The following is a 25,720-nucleotide window of genomic DNA, read 5'->3' on the forward strand; positions in this document are numbered from 1 at the left end:
GATTGGAAAGGAACAAATCTGCCAAACTTGAAAGTCGGATAAACAAACCAAATAAAACATTTTTTTTTATTTTTTTTTGTAAAAAAAATATAATAAAATAGACAATGATGCTATAATTTAATTTCAAAGGGGGGAGGCGGATGTGCCACTGTTTGAAACCAAAAGTAAAACGTGCATGATCTCAGCCCAAAAAAGAGTTACAGCTCTAAAATTCGGCACAATTTTTTTTTAATATTGAAATGTTTGAAAAATAGTGTCACGTGAAAATATAAGGAAAATTTTTATAAGAAAAAAGTTTATCTCGGATGATTGAGAACTGTCTAATTTGGCAAAAAAAGGCAAAAAAAAATTCGGAGGTTTTCGGCGAGAGCGGCGGTTCCGCCTCCGTTTCTTCACAGTTCCATATTGTTCTCCACAAAAGCAACTGCTGTGCCGAATTTTAGAGCTGTAACTCTTTTATGGGCTGAGGTCATGCACGTTTTACTTTTGGTTTCAAAAAGTGGCACATCCGCCTCCCCCCTGTTAGACATGTTTTTTTTCTAAAAGTTGAATTTCTAATAAAACATAATTGTCTGTCCTTTCCTTATATTTCTTTTTAGAAATCCACTTGAAATTTTTTTTGCAAAACAAACAAATTTTTAGACTTAATATTAAATAATGTTTATGATATACAAATTTTAATGTTTTTTTTCAGAGTGAAAATAAAACAAAAATGTCTTTGTTTCGGAAGCCAAAGAAAAATGTGAGAGCTCGCGGCCCAATAGGTTTTTATAGAAAAAATCCGCCAAAACAATTGCCTTCTGTTCTTTTGTAGGAACTTGACTGGCTTTATATTTCCGACGCTGTTAGCTGATTTCAAAGACCCATGGGTTGGCCCAACAAAAAATCGGCACGGGATCACCGCCCTGTGGACAGAGTTACATATAGCCCATGTCCCCTCTATTCTTTAATATTCTTTAATATCTTTAATATTTACCTAAACGATTATGAAGAAATATAACAAAATTATTTGAATACAGAATGTTTAATTAGTACATTCTTACATTTTAAGACTTGATTATAGAGATGCTTCCTTTATAACATTATACTTAATGGTCCTGGGAATCGATATTCCAAAATTCAAGTGAATAGAATTAAATTATATGAAAGGTGATATACAAAACTTTCTTACTATACTGGTAATGATTATATTACAGAGTTGCTATGCCTTTTAAATCGATAGGACAAGGCCAACATTCTTAAATTAACGGAAAAAAAGCATCCGTTATGGCCGAACGTACCGACCTATCCTATTATAGAAAACCTACAACACTTCGTTTCGTTAAAACTTGTAAGATTTGGCGGGTTTTTTTTATAAACATTTGTTTCTCAGAATTAGAAGACGAAGCGGAAGACGACATTGAGGTCATTCAGAACAGCATAGGAGAGCTTAAGGTAGGTGGATATTTTTTTTGAGGGGTGGATTATCCTATTATATAAAGTAGTAAGCGTTTTTTGTCTCCCGAAGGATCTCGCTAACCGCTGAACCGATATTGTTCTCCTTTACAGTGAAGCTTCTTATAGGTCCTGGGAAGGTTTCAAACTATTTTTGGGTAGGGTGTCTTTAACCCCCTTCCCCCAAAATTATTTATTTTTACTATTTTGAAACTCAAATTTAAATTGGGATGAGGTCAACTTTTCCCCCTCCTACCTTAAGTGCCCCTAGAGGCTTCTAGGGGGCGTAGCCGCTAGTTAGAATATATGATAGATTGTTTATAAAGATAGTCATAAAAGATTTATAGTAATACATAAACAGACTATTTGCATCGCACCATGTCTCGCGGAAAGGGTGTTGGATGTTAGAAAGATAGCATAAAACCACCCAAAGAAAGTAAAGCCGACGGATTAGGATTTGCAGAGATCTTTAGCTACAGACAAGAAAAAACTTTCTACTGTATTATAGGATAGAGTACCTACATGTTTTAAAACTTTTTTAAAAAGTAATCTGTTACCTAGTTATCCTTTTGGGTAGGTACAAATCCTGTTTAAGTTAGAATCTTTGAATCATATATCCTGAAACAGAGAGGAAGGAGACAATGGACTGTTTTTATAACCATGGTTTCGTTCCAAACTATCAAGTTTCCAAACGTTTCAACCATTAATTTTAATATACAGAAGGGGGGATTTTATTTAACATCATTCAGGATCTTTGTCAATTTATCATCCATTGTCTTATCCCTTAAGATTCCTGGTCTCAAAAAGAATCCTGTATATCCAACTGTTAGTGAGATCTTACAGGACAGGTGTGCAGACAGACATAAAGGGGGGGGGGGGTTAATGCAACTATCTCGTAATCAATAAGTGCTTAGAATCGAATTTCGATCTGAAATTTTGCTAAGCCGCCAGTTGTTACTTTTCCAACTTTTTGTTCGATTTAGGGAAAATAGACTTACCTAGGATTACTCATGCAAAAAAGGACTATCCATGAACGAGAGCACGTGATTCTAAGTACCTTCCAGCATTGACCCTAAGTATTTTCTTACAGAATATAATAGGTCACCATTAATCATTAATATATTGACGAAAAAAATAGGTTTCACCATGTTTTGTGAATCAAGAGGAATTCTGTTTTTTTTTAATTTTTTTATTCATGTGATAAATGTAGCTAATTCTTTTAATAAAATGGATATTTGATGATACATATGCGAATACTCATGTTATATACATATGTTGTAAATGAATCATCATTAGTGTTAATTTAGACATACATATGAGAAATAGTTAATGTACTTTTGACTTTTTTTAATTTTTAGCATTTGACAACATGGACAATTAAAGACACATTGAACTTAACAAAATGTTTGATAGAATTTTTACTAAAAATACTGGACATTTTAAAACTTTTCTTCAAATTGAAGTGGTGAAACCTAAATTTTTTCTTCAATATATCAATAATTAATAGTGACCTATTATATTCTGAAAGAAAATACTTAGGGTCAATGCTGGAAGGTACTTAGAATCACGTGCTCTCGTTCGTGTATAATCTTCTTTCAGATCCAAATTCGAATTCTAAGTGCCATTTACTCATTGATTACGAAATGGATGCATTAACCCCCCCCCCCCCCCCTTTATTTAAAACATTTGTTTATATTTGTTTTAGGAAAAGAAGAAGAAAAAGAAAGATAAAAAGAATGGTGACAAGGACAAGGATAAAGCTGAGAAGAAAGCTTCCCTGTTAAGCTTTGAAGATGAGGAGGATGCTGCGGAAGAATTTAAGGTTCGTTTTACATTTCTTAACTAGATGCTCAATTATTACAACAGTGGATGGCGGGTGTGACACTTTTAAAAACCAAAACTGAATTTGAAGGAAACTCAACAAAAAAAAGGAGTTACAGCACTGAAATTTGGTATAGCGGTACCTATTAAGAAGTATAATGTGGAATTGTGAAAAACGGCGGCGGAACCGCCGAAATTTTGTTTTCCTTTTCTCACCATATCAGACAATTTAGAATCATCTGAGACATACCAACTTATTTTTTCATAAAGGGATAGTTTCACGAAATGCATTTGAACTTATTTAGTGAACCGCATATTTTTTGCTATTTAATGGGTTAAACTATATTTATATGGCATATATTTAAAAGAATTTCAATTTTCTACCTCGTAGTTTTGAAAATATCAAGACTTGAAAATCGTCTTTTTGTGATATTTGCAATTTAAAAAGACGATTTTCAAGTCTTGATATTTTAAAAATATGTGGTAAAAATTGAAATTCTTTCAAATATATGCCATATAGATGTAGTTTAAACCATTGACCAGAAAAAACTATGCAGTTCACTAAATTAAGTTCAAATGCATTTCGTGCAACTACCCCTTTTCATTGGAAACTTTTCAAACATATTTTTTTCAATATTCAAACATATTCATAAAAGTGTCAAGTGCAAATATAAGGATCTTATTTTGTTGAAAGAAAGTTTGTCTCAAATGATTTGATTTGGCGAGAAAAGGCAAAAAAAATTCGACGATAAACGGCGGTTTAAAGCAACTGCCATGCAAAATTTCAGTGATGTAACTTCTTTTTTTGTCCCTTCAGAAATCGCCCCTGGATAAAATTACACCTTCCCCCACTTTTTTTTATTTTACTTTTAAAAAATTGAAAGGGGCAGTGTAACTTACTATCCACCCCACCCCCCTCCTTGAGTGTCCTTATGTGAGTATACGCTAGTCTATAAAACAAAGTAGGACGATGTCTGTCTGTTTGTTTGTTTGTAGCGAAGGATCTCGATAACCGCTGAACCGATCGGGTTTTCCTTTACAGGGTAGCTTCTCATAAGTCCCGGGAAGGTTTATAACTATTTTCTTAGGGGGTGGGACACCCCCAACCCCCCCCCCCCCAAAAAAAAAAAAAAAAAATTTAAAAAATTTCCGCCGAAATTTTTTTTCTTTTTAAAACTAAAATTAAAATAGTGGGACGACTACCTCCCCCCCCCCAAAAAAATAACCCCCCCCCGAAATTTTTTTTAAAATCTAAAATACCAAAAAGTTGGTTTGATCAAACCTCTTGGGGCAAAGCCCCTAGAGGCTAGGGGCGAAGCCGCTAGTACATTTAAATAGAATTATAAGCTTATTACATATTTTCTATTTTAGGTGAAGAAAAGTTCTGCATCTAGAAAGTTGATGAAACAGAAGAAAGAGGGGAGGAGAGAGGATGAGGATAGAAAATCTGTGGAGGATGATAAAGTTCAGGATAATAAACCTCCAACTGTCAGACAAAACAGGTTTACCCACATTTCAATAATAAAAATAATTTATGAGTAATATTTGGTAAAATTCTTCCTTTGGGGGAGAAAGAATTGAATAGCAATATGAAATTTGTTTCCTTGTCAGTTTTTTTTTCTCGTATAAATTCAGGAAATTAATTTCAAATAATACTTGGGGGGGGGGGGCAGATAATAGGGTCTTCAATTCTAATAAGTATTGACCCCCAACGACAGCTGAAAAACACGTATAGATTTCGTTATTTTACAGCGAATTAATTTCGTTGTTGGTATAAGCTGCTTACAAGCCTTACATCTGCTTTTAAATTTGTAATAGGAAACAAATGATATTTAGGTAGTAAAATCACAATAAAAAAATTTAGGGGGGGGGGGGAGTTCTGACACTTTTGCGTAAACAGTGATTATAGGCTTTGTCTTTGGACTGAGAGGATAGGTTATTAGGGATAAAATCATTCTTATATGATGAATTTCCCCCAGATTTAAGATTTTTTGGATAGGCCTCCAGGTTCTGGAGCTCCAGGCCTCCAGGTGGTCTCTGTACAGGTAAAAATTAAAAATAAGATTTTTTTTTGAAGAGTTAGAGGTAGAAAAAACAAACATATTTTGTCTCATAAGCTGACATCTAACTCTTAAAAAAAAATATCATTTTTACCTGTAGAGAGATCAGACCACCTGGAGGCCTATCCAAAAAATCTTAAAACTGGGGGAAATTCATCATACCTATAAGAATGATTTTATCCCTCATAACCTATCCTCTCAGTCCAAAGACAAAGCCTATAATCACTGTTTACGCAAAAGTGTCAGAACTTCCCCCCCCCCCCTCCCTTAACCCAAAACAAATACAATAAGAAGATTTTTTTAGTTTCATATTCCGTAAAATTATGCCTTTGGTTCTATTTAAAGTTTAAAATGAGAAAGAATTGAAAAGTAACTATGTATTTTATTTCCGTGTCAGTTTTTAGTTTTTTGCCGTTTAAATGTAACTTTCAAAAATCTCGAATAAATTTTTTTTCTATTTTAGTAATGGTGCAAATGGAGGTGGGATGAGAATAATGGATGACAATCTGGATTTGATTCTTAAAAATACGGCGGCACCACCTCCTCCCCCACCCCCTAAAAAGGTAAAAAATAATTTTCAGTATGGCTTCGAAACCGATTGTTTTCTGCCGGATTTAAACCGGTTCTCAGCCTTACTGAAAAATCATGTTTAGCATCGTAGCAACTGTTTTTTTTATAGCATTTTTCAATCTAACATCTGCGGAAAGCTGTCTATAATACGATGCGATAAATATCCACATAATTAACAGCTTGTAAACATTTGAAAAAGAGAGAGTTGTAGATTGATTTTTTGGCAAGTGAGCTCTTATTCTCTTGGCTTGACCGGAATATATAAAAGGGAGGGTTGAGTAGACAAAAGTTACAACAACAAGGATATTAGGAATATGAATACGCGTTGACCTCAGAAAGTGGGCGGAGATTATGGAAGGCTTTAATTTGACCGGAATATCATTACTGCACAAAAAAAGGGGAGGAGATTTTCATAGGCAATGTTCTGACCGTAAATTCAAAAGGGGTTAAATTGACGGTCATGTCGCTATTAAAGTGGGCGGAGATTCTTTTGATAAGATGTTGTTTGACCTGAACAACATGACCGCGCGAGGTTAAAACAGATCTACCACTTTCCGGTCATTGAGGGGTAGGGTATATAAAGGGATGGAACTATTTGATATTTTATCTTAAACTGAACTTGCATATCAGTTGCTTGAAAGCATTCAAACTGTTAACACCCACAACAACTAAAAGTAATTGAAAGATATAAAACCAGAATGGAGATGATGTCAAGTCTGATGATCACCCAGGATGACTCCAACACTCCTATCCTAGACAACCTGCTCAAGGATGAAAAGTGCTTAGAGTACGAGCTTCAGTTCCAGGAATTTTTCCAAAATGTTTTAGCCAATCAGAGCCCAGTTTCTCAAGTTCCAGCCAATCAGGAGTCAGCTAATGAAGGTGGCAACATTTACTGGCCAATGGGAGAGAAGAATTGTGAACAAGAACAGCTGCTGTTGTCTTCTAACCAATATTACAACTGGTACTATCCAGCCACAAGTCCCATAACACCTGAACAACCCAAAGAATTCCTATATTCTCCTGGATATAGCCCTGATAGCCCTCCTGTGTACCATGAGATGCATGCATGGTCTACTCCTGATAATAGTATGACTAACAACCCTGATAGCCCCCCTGTATACCATGAGATGCATGCATGGTCTACTCCTGATAATAATATCACTAACAACCCTAATCTTAATATGGAAAGTAACCAAACTACAGTTACCCAAGCACCAAATAAGTATGTTCCTATTACTGCTAACAAAACTGAAGATAATGATCAATATTTGGAAATGGGAATTTTAGAATCTATCCAATTGCCTGACAGTACAACATATGATGCAACATGTGAACCAATCAGGATCAAGAATTATCAAACTGTCAAATCTACAAACAGCAGACGTATGTCTACAGTTCCTAAAGCTACAACCTGTACAAATTGTGGAACAACCAAAACCTGTTTGTGGCGCAAAGATGGTGAGAGTGGTCTGCCTGTCTGTAATGCATGTGGTCTGTATTTCAAGCTGCATGGACGTCACAGGCCGGCCAACTGGAGAACTGATGCTATTGTGCAAAGAAGAAGACATAGAAAAAATAGAAAATCTGTTGCATAGAGACCCTGTTTATGAAATTGAAAACAAATTAATATAATATTGTTCTGAATATTATATATATATTTTAATGTAAATAAACTGTTATCTCTAAATCGATGTTATTTTTTTAGTAATGAATACTATAAAGATGTTTTAAAGGGTGCTAATATTCAGAAGTAGCAATACACTAAGGTGAACTTTTGGAAATCCAAGGCAAAAAACTTTATAAAATATTGCATTAGATATACATCAAACAGCGTTTGATAGGGATAAGGAAATCTTCTGATTTTTATCTGAAGATATTTGATAACTTTTTCAATACATATTTTGCGGGAATTGTTTTTTTCTCTATAACACAATACAAGTTAACAAGTCTACTTAACATTTTTTCAAAGAACATATTCCATTAACTGAGGCCACTTAAGGAGATTTCCCATGGGAGGGTGGCGGTACCCTCCCCCCAAATAGTTATAGTCCATCCCAGGTCCCATGAGAAGGTAAAGGAGAATCATATCGGTCCAGTGGTTACAGATATCTGTTGGTACAGACAGGCACCCTGTTACTTTTAAATAATGATCCTAAATATGAAGGAGGGAAAATCTTGGACTCTGTCAGGACGGGAGGCTGAGGCTCTGCATGCTGAGGAGGAGGATGAGGCTGAGGATTCTGGAGATGAGGATCCTATTCAGGTAATAAGGGATCTTCAGGGAGAGAGATTCATGTAGATTTGATTTATTATTCTTTGGTGTACGTACATCAATAAAAAACAACAAAAGTAATAAATGAATTAAATAAATATTATATACATTTATATATACAGTCAAATTTTATTTATATAGTTATTTTATATGAAAGTTTTCTTACAAAATGCCAGTTTCCTAAAAAGGTACCTAGGGAGTATGCATTATTGTGTATTCACACATTGTTTTCATACAGGCCATAAATCAATCATTAAAAACAATTTAGCCCTTTTGTAGATTAGAATTATTGATTGAAAAGTTCGATCTTTGAAGTACCCAATGTTTTCATGCTAACAAATGAGAGAACGTGCGTCCCCTCCCTCTCAGATTGGTAATAAAACATTATGACATGTTTGTTTTAAAGAGAACCACCATCAAGAGACTCTTATTAATTTGCATATGGACTCATCTTTTTTTTTATCGACGTACAATTTTATCTAATTTTAATATTTTCACTAAGTGAAATTTTGGGTCAATTTTCTGTTTTTATTCTATTCTATTCTAAGTATTATTCTATGTTAATGTTCCCATCTTTGCTTTCATCTTTTTGGTTGGTTAGTTGTTTAAAACACCATTTTAAACTATCTTCTTGCACAGGCTATTATACATTGATAAACATAATACCTATATCTAGATGTTCTATCTGACCCAATTTTTCGACAAACTAAAAAAGGGATTTTTTGCAGACAAAATCTTTGTTTAATAATGCGATTCGTACCAAGATATGTGAAATGTTTAAACCAATGATGTCTTGGATGTCCATTTAGTATTCTCTTATTTGCTGATTTATTCAGTATATATATACAGTATTATAGATTACTGTGTTATTGAAACTAAACATAATAGTCCTTTGATTTTAGAAAATAATTCAACGTGGCGGAATCCCAGACGCTGCAGCCATCCATGCGGCCAGAAAGAAAAGAGAAGCTATGAGGGCTAAAGGTAATCACTAGGGTTGGGCCGGATATCTGGCTAACGTTCGATATCCGGCAAATTACCGGATATCCGGCCGGAAAACCGGATATTTGGCGTCAAAAATCAGCCGGATATCCTGTAACCGGATAGTTTTCATATCCGGTATCCGGCCGGATATTGAAAATGGCCGGATAACCGGCCAAACCGGATATCCGGCCCAACCCTAGTAATCACAGGGGTGTATTCTGCATTGGATACCCTGCTAAAAGGGAGGGGGTTGGAGGGGGGGGGGGGGGTTAGAACTGAAAAATAAAGAGGACTGAAAAAAGAGTAATCACCTTAAAATCATTTAGTTTGGGAAGCAAAACTTCTTATTTAGATTTATGTCATACCTAATGTTATTTAATTTGAAAACTTTTGATAAGAACACTTTATAAAATAATTTAACAGTAAAACCCTGCAGAGTCAGACAACCAACTATTTGTCTTATTAAACTGTAAGTGAGTTGCACCTGTTACAGGGAAGTGCATTCTTCACACTAGCACTTGACATTGAAGCAAAATACTATTTTAATGTCTTTATTTTGACACGGTATGGTCCAAATTCTAACTATTTTACCTATTACCTAATTTTGGCGGGATTCTCCTTCGATTTCGACCCCAAGTGATAATCTAGAGAATCCAAGAGCATCATCCGCTTTTAATGGGATGCAATACTCTTACGCCCAATGGTGGATATTAGGTTAAGTAACATCCAACAGACAACCAAACCTTAAATTGCACGACTTTTGTCTGAGAAGTCCTAACTGTGCATGGTAATGAGTTGTGCCTGTTAATTGGCAAAGGCACTCCGAGATTCGAACCTATTATCTCCCCGACGACGAACTGATGCACTACTTGTTCAGCTAACCATTTACGCTACTGTCATATATTAAGGTGGTACTGATGATTATGTACCTCTCAAGTCTAAATCCAAGAAGAAAGAGAACATCAAGGATGGTCCCAGGTTGACTAGGGAAGAGGATGAGGAAGATTTCGATGAAAATGGTAAGTTCAATGTTTAACAGGGAGGGATATGTGTGTGTAGGTGTGTACTATTTTAGCCATTATTCCTTAGTGTTTGGATGGACCTAAGTAGATTAGATTTTAGATTAGATTTATTATTCTTGGGTGTACATACATAGAAAAAAAACCAACAATAATAAATGAATTAAATGAGTATTATATACATTTATATATACAGTCAAATTTTATAAATATGGTTAATTTATAAAAAAAATTTCTTCCCAAATGGCAGTTTCCTAAAAAGTAGGAAGTATGCAGTAATGTGTATTCACACATTGTTTTCATACAGGCCATATAAGTAGTCATGTCAATTTATAAATTAAAGTAAAAGGATGTGTGTCTGTACCGAATGATCTCTCTAACCGATGATCCGATGTAGTTCTTCTTTATAGTGAAGCTCATTATAGGTCCAGGGAAGGTTTATAACTATTTTGTGGGAGGATACCACAACCCTTCCAAGAGAAATGGGGTACCAAAGTTTTCAAAATTGAAAAAAAATCGTAAGAGTATAATAGCTAGTATTGAATTTGATTTTATATTGATTAAAAATATATTTTAGAAGAGAGAATAAGCTTTACATTGGCTAAACAGTCCGAAGAATATCATAAAAAGGTGAAAATTTTGACATTTTAATTTAGTCTCAGTGAATTGATAAAATTTCTTGAGTTGGATCATGATCATTTATCTAAATAATGAGCATGTAAGACATATTCCGCCATTCTTTTTTTCGTTTTGCTGTTAGTAATAGATTCCAGTGCTAAGTATTAAAGAATAGTTATTTCTCGCATTGTATCATAAAAGGCACTGGCTAAAAAAACTAGTTTTAATCTTATGATTGTACATTTTCATATTCGTAGAAAGCTGAATATAATACGATGCTAGACATAGTTTTTTCGTATGGATGAGAACCGGTTCCTATCCACCGGATTCGAATGAATACGAGAGAGATTTTTGTCTATTAGAGTTTACGTCTAAAACAGTTTCCTAAACTGGCTTAATCTTAATTATTTTCGTTTAATCACATAATGTTTTAAAAACGCCACCCCCCACCCCTTGTATAATGATATTTACCGCAGAGAGACGAAGAGAGAGAGGGGACAATGGATTGTTTATTACAATAGTCTCCAAAGTTTTATAAAACGTATTCCTATTCGTTGGCTCAACAACTTTGAGGACTTTAGTAAATTTTGATTCATTTAGTTGAGTGTTCGAACGTTTCAACCACTAATTTTTGTATACAGAAGGGGTAATTTTGTGGGTTATCATTGGGTATTTTCATTGACAGGTAAGCAGTAAAGGAGGGGGAAGTTCTGACGAAGATGAGGATGGATTGGGATCTTTTGAGCGTATGCAGATCAAGAAAGCTGGAATAACAGGTTAGAATAAAAAACATAGTTATGCTAGGGAGGTATAATTACTGGTACCCAAAGTTTTATAACTACGTTATTTCATTCGTTGGATCGATTACTTTGAGTACTTTTATTGGATTGTGATTACATGATTCTAAATTAGCAAACTTTTTAACCAATAATTTAAATCTACAGAAGGGATAATTTTGCTCATTATAATTGGGGATGTTTACTAATTTATTGTTAATTAAGATCCCTGTAATAATAAATGAAAAGTAGCAATCTATAACTAATCTTTCTAATACATATATCTTGGTGGTCAGTCATCGAACGCCATCTTGAAGTCCAAAGTACTTAAATTGATAATATTAGGGTTGGCAATCCGCTCAATTTTTGAGCCGGATTCGGATCGATTCTTTCAAAAATCCCCTCCCCCACCCAAAAAAGACCCGGATTAATTTGGGATTGCGGATTCTTGTTTTTTTTTGCGGATTTTTAGTGCTACAAAACTTATAAGAATTACCAATCCGAATCCGCAATTTGAATTGCGAATTCAGATTATGTGTCCAAAAATTGGGCGGATTCGGAGTGCCAACCCTAAATAATATTATTATAGACGTGAAGTTGAACGAGGCTAAAGATCAAGAGTACGCTACTGGCTGGTTCAATGGTCCTTCAGCACAACAACAAATGCAAATGCAACAGTACAGTATGTACCAACAACAACAACAGTATCCAGGAATCAATTCTTTACATAAGATGTCAGGGGTGTATATTCTGCACACGATTTATTTTTTTTCCCCTGCTACAATTTTTTTTATTTTTCTTCCCCCCCCCTAGTTTTTTCTCACAAAGTAGGGGGAAAATGGAAAAATATTTAAAGAACTCTATATTTTATCCCTCCTACCACACATTTTTTAAGTTTTTTTCACCAAGGAGGTGGGGGAAATGGAAAAAATGTTTTCAGTTTTCTTAATTTTTACATTTTTTTTCCCTCCAACCACTTATTTTTTATTCCCCCCCCCCCCCCCCTGAGCAGGGGATCCCATGTAGAATATACACCCCTGTAAGATGTTGTTTTCAACTTTTATGGACTTACTATCTAATCTAGTCTTCAGAATTTGATTGAATTTCTATTTTTTAAAAATCATACATAGAGAAAAAAATAAAAGAGAGGAATCGAAGCAACTAGAAGACGAAAATAGGCAGTGGGCCTAGAGGCCTACTCAGCGCTGTTGCCGCGCTAAAATTTATTGCTATTCCACTACTTTTCAAATGGGAGGATTAAAAATTATTAAAAAAAATATATTTTTACTTTTTACTATTTCCATATTTAGGGCAAGAATATTAGATTAGATATTTTCGTTTTAATGTTTTAATTAAAAATTACATAGAATTTTATTTTTATTTAAAAAAATTTGTTCATGAGTGATGAATCCTTCTATTTCTAAAAAGGGGGAATTTTTTTTCATAATAAACATTCAGCTGATTCTGACCGCCCACGGCTGTTTGTTAAATATCGCTTTTCTTTTTATTCACACCTATTATTTATGATTGACTTACAAAAAGCCCTGGGCGGTATTTGATTTTCGTCTGCTTCTAAATTTAGGGATGGGGAAGTAGTATTTTACCATGAAAAAGGGGTGAGTATTCATCCTCTTATCCTTTTTCCTTATGAAATCATATAAAGATTAATTTTATGGCAAAAATACATAAAAGTTAAGTTTTTAGTTGTTTAAATATAAGTTTATTCGGGTATAGTCCCTTTCGTTGCAACGCCTCTTAAGGGGGCATTTCTTGGTATTTTCACAGTAGCTTTACTTCTATTTCCAGCCCCTGCGGGGCCATTCGCCTTACCCTGCGGGACAGTCACCGAACCTAACCTTAAGTAACCTATCAAAAGCCATTGTGAAAATACGACGAAACGCCCCTAAAGAGGCGTTGCCACGAAAGGGACTATCTATGATTCTATAACTCATGGCAATAAAAATATGAAAGTATTGACCTTAGATCATATGAACGGGTCCCATTACCAGAATCAGAAACCTGCTGCGGCTGTTCAACCTTTGGCTAACTATGATCTAAAAGGTAAGGGGGGGGGGGGGGTTTAATGCAACCATCTCGTAATGCAATGTATAAATGGCACTTAGAATTCGAATTTTGATCTGAAATTTTGCATGAGTAATCCTTGGTAGGTCTATTTTCCCTAAATCGAACAAATAGTTGGAAAAGTAACGGCTAACAGCTGGCGGCTCAGCCGTTTAGCCATTTTAAAGCTATTTTGAAGGTAAATCCATCACGAAACCTATCTCCACATAATACTCTTCCCCGCTCTAAAACGTTTTCAAACGCTTCTAGCTGGTAGTTGCTGGTACTAGAAATCTAAAAAATGATTTTTTTTTGTATCATTTCACATGATTTTAAGCCAAAATATGTTTTAAAAGTTGATTTGTACGTAATTTATGACAGATTTGCCCTAAATACAGCCAAAAAAACTGCTAAACGGCTGAGCCGTTAGCCGTTACTTTTTCAACTTTTTGTTCGATTTAGGGAAAATACACCTACCAAGGATTACTCATGCAAAATTATAGATCAAAAATCTAATTCTAAGTGCCATTTATACATTGATTACGAGAAGGTTGCATTAAAAACCCCCCCCTTTCCACGCTTCCATCAAAATTACTCTCTTTTTTTCTATGAGAAAATCAAGTGATGAATATTTACTGCTTGATTATTAGAAATTACATATACTATAAATTATAACATAAAAGTTGTCTTATGAACGATCATTCTTTTGTATTTCCCCCTTAATAAGTCATCCATTACTAGCGGCTTATAGGGGCACTAGGAGGAGAAGACGACCCTCCAATTTGATTTTAATTTTAAAAGTAAAAAAATTGGGGGAGGGGGCTTTTTTTTCTTGGGAAAATTTATTTTGGAATGGTAGTACCCCTTTCCTTAATAGTTATAAAATTTGTCTGGACCTATGAGAAGCTTTACTGTTAAGAAGAACCTTGTCCGTACAGCGATTAGCAAGATCCTTCACACATACACACACACACACACACACACACACACACACACACACACACACACACACACACACACACAAAGACACACAGAGACAAACATTCCATCACTTTTATTTATGGATTAGGTACAAACAAAGCAAAATATTAGTTTGTCTAATAAGTTTTAAAAATCATAAATTGCTGACCAAATGGGAATTCAACTTTTATCTTAAGGTATACGCGACCGAATGGCTGAACGTTGCAGCCAGCTGAAAGATGTGTCACGGCAGCACGAACAAAATTGTGACAAAGCTGTTGATGATTTGGTTACCAGCCAATCAGGGATTTAATGTTACTTTTTATTTTGTCACTATGGGGAATCCATTTTTTAATATCTAATTTGATAAATAATTTGTCTATGTTATCAGCTGTTAAATTCATGTCTCTACGCAGCGCGACTACGCTAGCGACACTATGCGGCTGAAATAATTAAATTTTTTTCGATATTATTGTGATTTCTCTTGGGAGGGTGGTGGTACCCTCCCCTAAAATGGTTATAAACCTTCCCGGGACCTATGAGAAGCTACCCTGTTAAGGAGAACCCGATCGGTTCAGCGGTTAGCGAGATCCTTCGGTACAAACACAAACATCCTGTTACTTTAGTATAAGGATTTTATTCTAAATCTAGCTTGACATTTTTTGTTACTTATGGATTTAGTTCTCTTCGATTCAACTTAAGTGTAGTGATCTTTTGTTGATTTACATATGATCATATTCATTTGTTGCACAATATTATAAACAGATATCCGCTGATATAAAATAAAAATGTACGATTATAAGATTAAAACAAACTTTTTGGCTCCAACATGCCGAAGGCTTGTGCTAAAAAACCGGTTTAGTCTTGTGAATGTACATTTTTATTTTCGTTTAGAACTGGATATAATACGATGCTATACATAATTTTTCAGTATGGCTGAGAACCGGTTCTAATCCACAAGGTATTAATCGGTTTCGAGGCGATACTGGAATATTTATTCTCGCTTAACAATATATGTTCAAATAGAATATATTAGCTTTGTACTTGAATTACACATGAAATAGAATAAATCTGCTGTAACTGTGCAACTCTGCAGATAATCCTCCTTGTTACCTAAAAAAAATGAAAGTAATGTTGAATCTTAGAGATTGCACGGCTGGAGGGTGAAGTGCCCCGACTAGCTGCCAGGTATAAAATGTTCCAGCAGCTGCGCGGATACTTCACTGACCTGGAGGATTGCTACAATGAAAAGGTTGGCACCATTAACTACATGGAATCAAGGTAAAAAGATTTGACAAACGGACAGTCATAAAAAGATTCACGTCCCCTGTAGAAATAGTGGTATTTTTGGCATGGGCACTTAGCCTTTTTTTATCATATTTTAGGACTAGGTATTATAATTTTATTGATAGTTGTCAGGGATCTAAAGGGATAAGACAATGGCCGATAAATTGATTTACATACTAATTATAAACAAAACGTTTGTTCACTCATTTTAACGGACCAATCAAAATTCAATAAGAGCTTAGGTTGTTAAGTCAACGAATAAGAAGACATTATTATAAGACTTTGGGGACTAGTGTAAATTTGAATTTTTTTTATGATTAGAAATTAAATACTTCAATATAATGTAAATAGCAACATGAAATGAAAAAAAAGAATTTATTTCTATTAAAGTAAAATAATGGGTCTCGTCGTTCTGGCCAATGAGAGTTTATTATAGATTATTGGAGCATTATGAGTTTTAAACATTAATTCCTTGGAAAACTTGAGCTCATTTATAGACATTTATTTCCTACATAGATCTGACATGGATCTTGAAGCAATAAAGCAGGCTGTTTTGTAAATGTTAAGAATTGGAAGAATCTATTAAATAAAAGTTATCGCAAATTTACTTAGTAAATAAAAAATTACTTAAAACCAACCTGGGACCCTTGTAAATCTTCCCTACAATGGACAACTCAATCGATTCAGTAGATGTCGAATTCTTAAGCTACAGACATAAAACCTTATTACTTTATACATATAATAGAACTAGCGGCTTAGCCTCTAGGGGCTTTGCCCCAAGAGATGATGAAAAAAAAGTTAAGGTAACATTCGTAAAAAAAAAAGAAATACCAAGGAAATCTTATACAAAAAAAAGGACCAAGGATATCTCCTACCAAAAAAAAATGGGGGAGTGATTTTTTTGTTTTTGGGGGGTTGGGGGTGTCCCATCCCTCAAGAAAATAGCCTAAAACCACCACAGGACCAGTAGGTATATTCCCTGAAGAGTAGAATCCGATCGGTTCAGTGGTTACCGAGATCTTAAGCTTCAGACGGACGCACGGACAGACATCAAGCTACTTAGTATTATAAATTACTTTATATAATAGAACTAGCGGCTACGTTCCCTGCTCTTTATCCGAAGAGGCAGAGATGGACTAAAAAAATAGCTTAAACTCATTCAATTACTTAAATCTGATGATAGAATGGCTTAAAACCATCTTGGGACACATGTAAACCTTCCCTTCATTGGAGAACTCAATCGATTCAGTAGTTGTCGAATTCCTAAGCTACAGATAAAAAAAAACATTACTACTTTATACTACAGAATACGTAGAACATGGGTGATTTAAGCCTATTACTTATCAGTTTATAAAATAGTTTGTTAATTTTTCAGGCTGAACAAAATGAATGAGGAGCGACGGGGAAAACTCCGCGAACGGCGGCGGCAGGACGTCAGGGACCAGGCTGACATTCTACACAGCCTCGCTTCCACAAACTCAAACGTCACATTTGACCCTGTCAACGACGCTGTCAGAGACTTTAGGGTGGCGGAGCGGGAAGGTCGTCAACGAAGAAGACGACAGGCGCGCACGAATAAAAATATCACGCGGCATTGCGAGGGGTTGAGTAGCGATGATGAGATGCCCGGGCAGGATGAGGCGCAGTTGGGAATTGTTAAGAAGGATGTTGAAAATCAAGCAAGGTATATTTTTGGATAGACAGATTTAAACATAAAATATGACAAGATAGGAAGGTAGATTAATTTTGAGTTAATAATTATTTTTTTAGTATATTAACCAAAAAAAAATTACAAACAACAGAAGAAGTTGTTATTTCAATTAAGGATTGACAATGACTTGTAAGTCAGGGCTCTAAAGGGATAAGACAATGGTCGATAAATTGATGCACATCCCCAATATAGTTCCCAAATTTGTTGAGCTAACGAATAAGAAAACTTTATCATGAAATTTTGGTGACCAGTGTAATAAACAGCTCAATGTTCCCTCCCTCCCTGCTTGTAAGTTAAGATATTACAAAAATATATTTCATTTCTAAAACCTAATGATAACCTTTCTAGGTTGGTGCTGGAAGATGTAATAGAAGAATTCTCAAGTCTAGCGACAGTAATGGAGAAGGCCATGGATTGGAGAAAGGATGACACTGACAGCTATAACTCAGGTTCATTTTGTGCTTGCTAGGATTGTGTACAAACTTAGATAGATAGATATAAGGGGGGGGGGGGGGGGTTAATGCAACAATCTCGTAATCAATGATTAAATGGCACTTAGGATTCGAATTTCGATCTGAAATTTTGCATGAGTAATCCTTGGTTGGTCTATTTTCCCTAAATCGAACACAAAGTTGGAAAAAGTAACGGCTGGCAGCTCAGCCGTTACGCCAGTTTTTGGCTATTTTCAGGGCAAATCCATCATTAATTACGGAGGAATCAACTTTTTGAATGGTAGTTTTACATTACCTATTCGGTCTAAAAATGATACTCTTGGCATTTTATAGCTTCTACCAGTCTTTTTTAGTCGATTATAGCTGTTAAACAGCTGGTACTAGAAATTTTTAAAAAGTTTATTTGCGTTATTATTGATAATTTTGCCTTTAAAAAAGTCCCAAAACGGGTAAACAGCTAAGCCGGCAGCCGTTAGCCGTTACTTTTCCAACTTTTTGTTCGATTTAGGGAAAATAGACCTACCAAGGATTACTCATGCAAAATTTCGGATCGAAATTCGAATTCTAAGTGCCATTTAATCATTGATTACGAGATGGTTGCATTAACCCCCCCCCCCCCCTTACTAAAACCGAGAATTGGACCTGGACCATTAGAGTAAAATACTAGAGGGGGAATAACTATATGTCCCCATTGCAAGGAGTTTGTGCCAACTCTCAATTGGGTATTTGAAAATCAACCTATAGAATCGTGAATCTTAACACAACCAAGTAGCAGAAAACAATTTGCTAGCAGACTAATAAAATTGTCTACGGTAAGCACCTTTCATCAGTTAAGGAAGTCGAATTGTTAGGTAGTCGATATAACTATAGTAAGCACTAGCGGCTACGTCCCTAGAGGCCTCTAGTGGCACTTTAAATGTTTGGTTTTAAAAAAAAAATAATACGATACCTTGCAATGTTTCGAAGGAGTCTCTATCAATATTCTACGATACTTTGCAATGTTACGTAGGAGTCTCTATTTGAGAGAGAAAAATTTCGATTTATTGTGATCTCTCTTGGGAGGGTGGTGGTACCCTCCCCCCAAATAGTTATAAATCTTCCCGGGAACTATGAGAAGGTACCCTGTTAAGGAGAACCCGATCGGTTCAGCGGTTAGCGAGATCCTTCGGTACAGACACACAGACATCCTGTTACTTTATTATAAGGATAAATTTAGTATATTCACCAAAAAAATACTCAGGTTCACTGCTGGAAGGTGTTGCAAATCGATTGCTCTTGTTCTTGCACAGTCCTCGTTTAAATATATATTCTAACTTCAACGTATTAAATCTTTTCAAACATATTGAGCTTATTATTAATAACTACGCCCTAAAATATTTTTGATTCAGCTTATGTCTCACTGATCCTGCCCAAGCTGTTTTCCCCGTTGATCCGTATGCAGATGTTGTTCTGGAACCCATTTGCCACGGAGATTGCCATCCAGGAATCCTTTTCTTTTAACATTAAATATTGCTAGAATCCGCAATCCACAAAAAGAGAATCCGCAATCCACGGATTAATTAGCTTTTTGGGGGGCGGACTTTTGTAAGAATCCGACCCAAAAATTGGGCGAATTGCCAACCCTACTATTAACTATAATGTAATTCATTACTACTAATCCCTGCGAGTGCCTAGTCGAGTATAGCACCTCTCTCTCTCGCACCCCTCCCCCACCCCCTTTATTAAAGTGAAGTAAATTTATAAGGGAGGAGGCAGGGGATGGTTCTGTGGTGCCTGTCAAGCACTTTGAGATAAAGCACCTCGACTCCTGGTTTGTTGAAAGAAAAGGAATTCCAGGAGATGGATTGGTACAACACCCTGGTACTATACGGTCTGGACAACTCTGAAGACCTGGGGAGCTGGGTCAAGGATCCGGACAGGAACCTGGTGTCCAGCTGTGTAGATAAGGCAGGAAGACACATTTTTAATTGAGAAAAAATTGTCAGACAACCAACTTTTTTGATAACACGATCTGATGTTACCTTCTTTAGTTTATAAACCAAAGGTTCCATTTTATAAAAGGAGTCGAATGTTAGCTTTCGCAGTACAAAATTTTAGAGTATACTCTTATTTAAAACACACACCTTTAAGGAATTCTGCGAATGCTACCACTACCTTTGTAAAATTGAAGGAAAATATTCTCTCTTTTATTAATATAAATTTTTAATTATTGATTAAAATAACACTAAATAGCAGCTGCCCCCCTAGCTGTTAAGGACAAAAATAGTCTAAAACCATTCAAAGACTTAAAAGATCTTAAATGAAATAGCCTAAAATCATCCCAAGACCTATATGAAACTTTCCTAAAATGAAGAACTCAATTTTCTAGTAATCAAAAAGCTATGCCACCGACACATGAAACCCTCACTACTTTAAATAATAGGATTGAACATGTGTTAAAATTGGTACAGGTTGTGTTACCCAAACTTGCTGAAATAATCCGGACCAGCTATGATCCTGTTTCCACCAGCCAAACTGTCAGATTAATTGGAATCTTGACTGGTTTAGTCAGAGGTAAACAGATTAAAAACCTGTAGAAAGTTTCTTTGTGTGTATCAGAATATATTATATCTATAATACAAAGTAGCTTGATGTCTGTCCGTCCGTCTGTCTGTCCGTCCCTTAAGATCTCGATAACCACTGAACCGATTGGATTCAAATCTACAGGGAATATACCTACTGGTCCTGTGGTAGTTTTAGGCTATTTCCTTGTGGGGGGTGGGAAAAAATCCGCCACCCCTTTCTTTTTTTAGAGGCTAGGGGCGAAGCCGTTAGTTTACCATAAAGTAATTAAGCATTAGATTAGATAGGCGTGCCGTGCAAAATGCATTGTACAAGTGGGGGGAGGGGGGGGGCATTTTTAACATACTAAAAAAATGTTCTCCCATCCTGAAAGCTAAGTGTCGGGGGTGGGGGGGGGGTGGGGGGGGGCGGGGAGTAGGGGAGTTGGTCATTAGTGCCGGTCCGTCCGTCCTCCCTTACATCAAATTTGTTCAGTTTTCTATTTTTTTTTTATGTTCGTTTTTCAGACAAACTTATTTTTCTCTTTTGATTTTGGCATCCTTGTTTTATTAAGATTTCCCTACCCTGACCTGGAAAAGTAAACACCTGCGACTGTGTCTCTCTCATGCCACAGAACTATTTCATCCTTGTTTTTATTAAGATTTCCTCACCCTGACATGGAAAAGTAAACACCTGCGACTGTGTCTCTCCCATGCCACAGAACTATTTCATCCTTGTTTTTATTAAGATTTCCCCACCCTGACTTGGAAAAGTAAACACCTGCGGCTGTGCCTCTCCCATGTCACAGAACTATTTCATCCTTGTTTTATTAAGATTTCCCCACTCTGACCTGGAAAAGTAAACACCTGCGACTGTGTCCCTCCTATGCCACAGAACTATTTCATCCTTGTTTTTATTAAGATTTCCCCACCCTGACATGGAAAAGTAAACACCTGCGCCTGTGTCTCTCCCATGCCACAGAACTATTCAGAGATTCACTAGATCATGATGTCTACATTCCAATGTATACCAAGGTAAGGAAAGTTCAATGCAGGCGATTATTTTTATTATTATAAGGTAAAGGGTAAGGATCTAAAGGGATAAGACAATGGCCGATAAATTGATGTAACTCCCCAATGATGACATATAAAATTATCTCTTCTGTAGATTAAAATTATGTTTGAAACGTTTGAACACACAACTTAATGAAACAACCATTTAAATTCACTAAAGTTCCCAAAGTTGTAAAGCCAACGAATAAGAAATCGTTAGGTATTATAAAACTTTGGGGACTAGTGTAATGATCAGCCCATTGTCCCCTCTCTCACTGGGAAAAGGGTCATTGGAATATCAATTAAGCTGGTCATTATTGGCGCGAAAAATCTTGAAGAGGTTATGTAAATTAGCAGTATTCGAATTTTTCCATCGGTAAGTCAAATCTAATTAGGGGTAATTTTGTATATGATAATCAGGGGTATAATTTGATTTATCGTTCGTTGTTTTGTCCCTCAAGATCCATACCATCAAATTCAGAATCCATCAAAATATTTATCAAAATATCAATTGAAATTAAATCTTATTATTTTTTTTTACTGTTCAAGTACGTTGTTAAAAGAGAGTGGTAGGTTTCTGGTAGAATCCGTAAAGGTGTGTGTTTTAAGGCTTAAAAATAGTAGTAGAACAATAATATTCACTAAAAATTTGTTTTTTAAAGTTAACATAAATTTTTATCGTTCTACTACTGTTTTTTACTTATAACACACGGATTTTACCAGAAACCTACCCCTCTCTTTTAAGCTTCTATTAACAATCTAATTTTTGTTCCAGTAAAGTAAGTTTGTAATCATCTTAAGCCGAAAGTATCTTTTTTTGTGAGCTATTTTGACAGAGTTGTGGCCAAATATATGGTCGTTCACAATCACATATTACTGAATTTTCCCTTTAAAAAGCGTAATTAAAAATAAGAAAAATAATATGTTTCAGGCACTTTTAGAGTACCCTCACTCCACCCACCTCCTGTTTTTCCAGCGCCAATTTTACTCTGCGCTGAAGCTGTTTAAGAATATTGTCTCGTGGCACGGGATATTAGCGGACAATATTCTTGCAGAACTTGCTATTGATAGCCTACTAAATAGGTATACTTAATTTTTGGCACATTTTTCATAATGTTCTGGAATAACACTGATTAAAACCTGCAGGGTGGATATCCCAACCGGCGGGACTCCTAAGAGCCTTGTATAACCTAACCTTAGTTTAAATAGATTTCTTTTAAAAGTATCAAATGCTTTGATGAGTTCAAGATTACTTAAAAATAACTTACAATTTATAATTCATAGGAAAGTGATGCTTTTAGGTGCTATGTTTTTAAAGAAATAGATAATTTTTAAAAGCGAAGCTTTTCTATAATTAGGGTCGGTCCGTCCGTCCGTCCGTCCGTACGTCCGTCCGTCCGTCCGAGATAGATAGCTTTTATTCGTTAATTTAGGCATGTTAGAATTGTCCTATCGATTTCAAACTTTGCATGATGATTCCTGTAGTAGTTGGGTACGATTTAGAAAGCGTAGCAACTCTATAATCATTACCAGAATGTCCGTACGTCCATTTTAAACATGTTGATTTTTCTACTTTTTTTACAACAAATTTTCAAGTGTCTTAATTATCCGTTTGATCTGATTTTTGGTATATTGATTCCTGGGACAACAAAGAACAATATTATAAGCGAAGCAACTCTATAATCAAGTCCAAAAATGTAAGTATGTCCATAAACATTATCCTGTTTTTAAGCAGTTTTTCGACAAATTTACCTACAATTTTGATTCGACATTTATACATTTATGTTCCGATTTTTCAGTTCAGATACTATACAAGTGTTAATGTCCGTTTGTCCTACCGTTTCAGTGCTTCGCTTTTATGGATGTTGTCATCCTTGTTTTTATCACAAGTTAACACTTTTTACCTGTACTCATTTTTTTATCCTTGTAAAGAAACCTCAAAAGTATGATTAAATCAATGACTTCTAAGCTTTTTATTTATTTATTAGGGGGAGGGAGGGGTAAATGGAGAGTGTTTAAACTTTTTTTTTTCTATGGGGGGTGTGGAAATGTAATGTATTTCCCAAAATTTGTTTTGTTTGGGCGGAATAAACACATAAAAGTAAAACACTAGAGGGAGAAAGGGTTAAATAACTGTATCTTCCAATCACACTCTCCTTTTGCCGATTTCAATTGGGTCGTTGAAAATCAACCAATGGTGTGGTGTGTATTAACACAGCCAAGTAGCAGAAAACAATTTGGTAGCAGACGAAAAAGGTCATTGAAAAAGGGAGGGAGGTAGTTATCTGTATATACATCTATACTATAGATCTTTTGTAAAGACCGCTCTGCTTAACCCCCCCCCCCCCTCCCCCCTTTGGACGTTCTTGTAAACAAATTTTGATGGTAATATATAATGTTTCAGATACCTGTTAATGTCCTTGAGGTCCAACAATGACCCCAGCGACGCCATAGACAAGGCCAGGGTTATTGTCGACTGGATGCCAGAACCATGGCTCAAAAAGGCAGGACTAACGGATAATTAAATGGCAAAAAAATACTTTCAATAGAATAACTGAGATTGTAATTTTTGTTAATTTTTGGGGCTGTCTAATTCTATATAAGTACAAATAACTCCTGAAATATTTGTATTCTCGGAATTTTTTGAATTGCTGGTTATACCAATAACTACTTTCAATTACAGTTCAGAATTTTACCTATGTTAAGGTGGATTAAAAAAGGTTTTCAATTATCTTAAATACAGGATACTGGTCAAGGACGTTCTTACAACTTTAGGATTTGATTATAGAGATGCTTCGCTTATAAATTTGTCGTCTAAAAAGTAAAAAAAAATCAATATATTTTTAATGGACGTACGGACTGTTAACAACTATAGAGTTGCTAAATTTCTATAAGCTTGAAGTCGATAGCTAACTGTCCCGGACGGACGGACCCTAATTAAAGAAAAGCTTGTTTTAAAATTAAGTAAATACAAATTTTACATGCCATTTATTTACCCTTTTTAAAAAAAAACTAGGAATGGACTCTTAACAGCAAATTTGGAATGCTGGTGAAATACCTGGACACAGCTGGCAGCTCTGGTAACCTGCCGCGGGACGCCCTGCAGGAGGCCGCCAGGATCGCCAAGAAGTTGGGCAGCGACGAGGTGAACGAGAAGCTGAGAATGAAACTGTGATGTTTGACAGGGATTAAGGAGTAGGACAATTGGTGATAAGATTCCGCGGGAAATGAAATGGAGATTTGTTTACCTTACTGTTATTGTTTTTAGGGTTGGGCCAGATACTTTTTTGGCCGGTTACCGGATATCCGGCTGATTTATAATGCCGGATATCTGGTTCCGGCCGGATATCTGGCCATCGTTCGATATCCGGCAATTTACCGGATAACCGAATATCCGGCGTCAAAAATCAGCCAGATATCCTGTTACCGGACAGTTTTAATATCCGGTCGGATATTGAAAATGGCCGGATATCCGGCCGAATAACCGGCCAAACCGGATATCCTGCCCAAACCTATTGTTTATCCGTTCCTTGATTTATTAAACTTGAATATTTTTTTTGTAGAGTATTTTTAGTACCAATCAATGAACCTAAGGAAAGTTCAATTTTTTGTTCAAAAATGGAAAAAAAATGTTTTTTTTCTCGTATTTATTCGAATCCGGTGGATAGGAACCGGTTCTCATCCATACGAAAAAACGATGTCTAGCATCGTATTATATCCAGCTTTCTGCGAATATAAAAATGTACAATCATAAGATTAAAACCAGTTTTAATCTGATAATTGTACATTCTATATCTGCGGAAAGCCGTTTATAATACAGCTATAAATAACTACTATTTCATAAAATGATAATTTAAAACTAAAGGTTATTTTATAATATTGTTTCAGTATATTATACATAAGTTGGAAGCATTTCACAGACGTAAACTGAAATTGTGTAATGGCATTGTAGATTGTAATAGCTAATGTGATCATTTTTTATGGAAATAAATATTTCATATAAATTCTATTTTTTTTGTATTAAAACAATTTTTGTTGTTGTAAACCTTGTGTATTGTTTATTGTTTTGTTGAAGTCAAAGAAACCACTTGTAATAAAA

The 25,720-nt window shown here is 35.4% G+C and overlaps 3 protein-coding genes across 6 annotated transcripts in view; all 3 read left to right on the top strand.

The window, feature by feature from the left end:
- The window catches only part of mRpL44 (mitochondrial ribosomal protein L44), a 33,408-nt gene extending 32,695 nt beyond the window's left edge, over positions 1-713 (top strand). Inside the window, exon 13 of the mRNA XM_080159828.1 lies at positions 1-713. Coding sequence (XP_080015954.1) covers positions 1-42 — 42 coding nt within the window. The 3' untranslated portion in view covers positions 43-713.
- LOC145318521 (PAX3- and PAX7-binding protein 1) lies at positions 674-25,625 on the top strand. Of its 4 annotated transcripts, XR_013879368.1 has the most exons (24): positions 674-764; positions 1,373-1,434; positions 3,140-3,256; positions 4,627-4,757; positions 5,779-5,878; positions 8,053-8,151; positions 9,063-9,144; positions 10,053-10,163; positions 10,741-10,793; positions 11,467-11,557; positions 12,147-12,267; positions 13,539-13,618; positions 14,776-14,881; positions 15,722-15,859; positions 17,241-17,549; positions 17,925-18,025; positions 19,417-19,506; positions 19,860-19,975; positions 20,479-20,581; positions 21,491-21,603; positions 22,553-22,704; positions 24,026-24,125; positions 24,638-24,890; positions 25,185-25,625. XR_013879368.1 is itself a non-coding variant. In XM_080159826.1 (23 exons), the coding sequence occupies exons 1-23, from the start codon at positions 713-715 to the stop codon at positions 24,794-24,796; spliced, it is 2,586 nt and encodes an 861-aa protein (XP_080015952.1). In that variant the 5' UTR covers positions 674-712; the 3' UTR covers positions 24,797-25,625. The 4 variants fall into 4 exon arrangements, 3 of the variants coding, with proteins under 3 accessions (XP_080015952.1, XP_080015951.1, XP_080015953.1); XM_080159826.1 differs by having other exon boundaries at positions 19,417-19,514; positions 19,868-19,975; positions 24,638-25,625; XM_080159825.1 differs by having other exon boundaries at positions 24,638-25,625.
- Positions 6,218-7,494, top strand: LOC145320212 (uncharacterized). The gene has a single exon (XM_080162648.1). The coding sequence runs from the start codon at positions 6,584-6,586 to the stop codon at positions 7,481-7,483; it is 900 nt and encodes a 299-aa protein (XP_080018774.1). The 5' UTR covers positions 6,218-6,583; the 3' UTR covers positions 7,484-7,494.
- Positions 25,626-25,720: the final 95 nt, after the last annotated feature.

Source organism: Acartia tonsa, chromosome 5, assembly GCF_053477335.1.
Source record: "Acartia tonsa isolate MP-2025a chromosome 5, ASM5347733v1, whole genome shotgun sequence".
NCBI classification, from domain to species: domain Eukaryota; kingdom Metazoa; phylum Arthropoda; class Copepoda; order Calanoida; family Acartiidae; genus Acartia; species Acartia tonsa.

What these genes read in the sequence shown, in the direction of transcription:
- LOC145318521 (XM_080159826.1), top strand. Translation starts at nt 713, where the DNA reads ATGTCTTTGTTTCGGAAGCCAAAGAAAAATGTGAGAGCTCGCGGCCCA. An exon ending in GATTTGGTTACCAGCCAATC is followed by an intron (nt 14,882 to 15,721) that starts AGGGATTTAATG and finishes ATGTTGAATCTT; the next exon opens with AGAGATTGCACGGCTGGAGG. An exon ending in CACTGACAGCTATAACTCAG is followed by an intron (nt 18,026 to 19,416) that starts GTTCATTTTGTG and finishes TTTTTGATTCAG; the next exon opens with CTTATGTCTCACTGATCCTG.
- LOC145320212 (XM_080162648.1), top strand. Translation starts at nt 6,584, where the DNA reads ATGGAGATGATGTCAAGTCTGATGATCACCCAGGATGACTCCAACACT.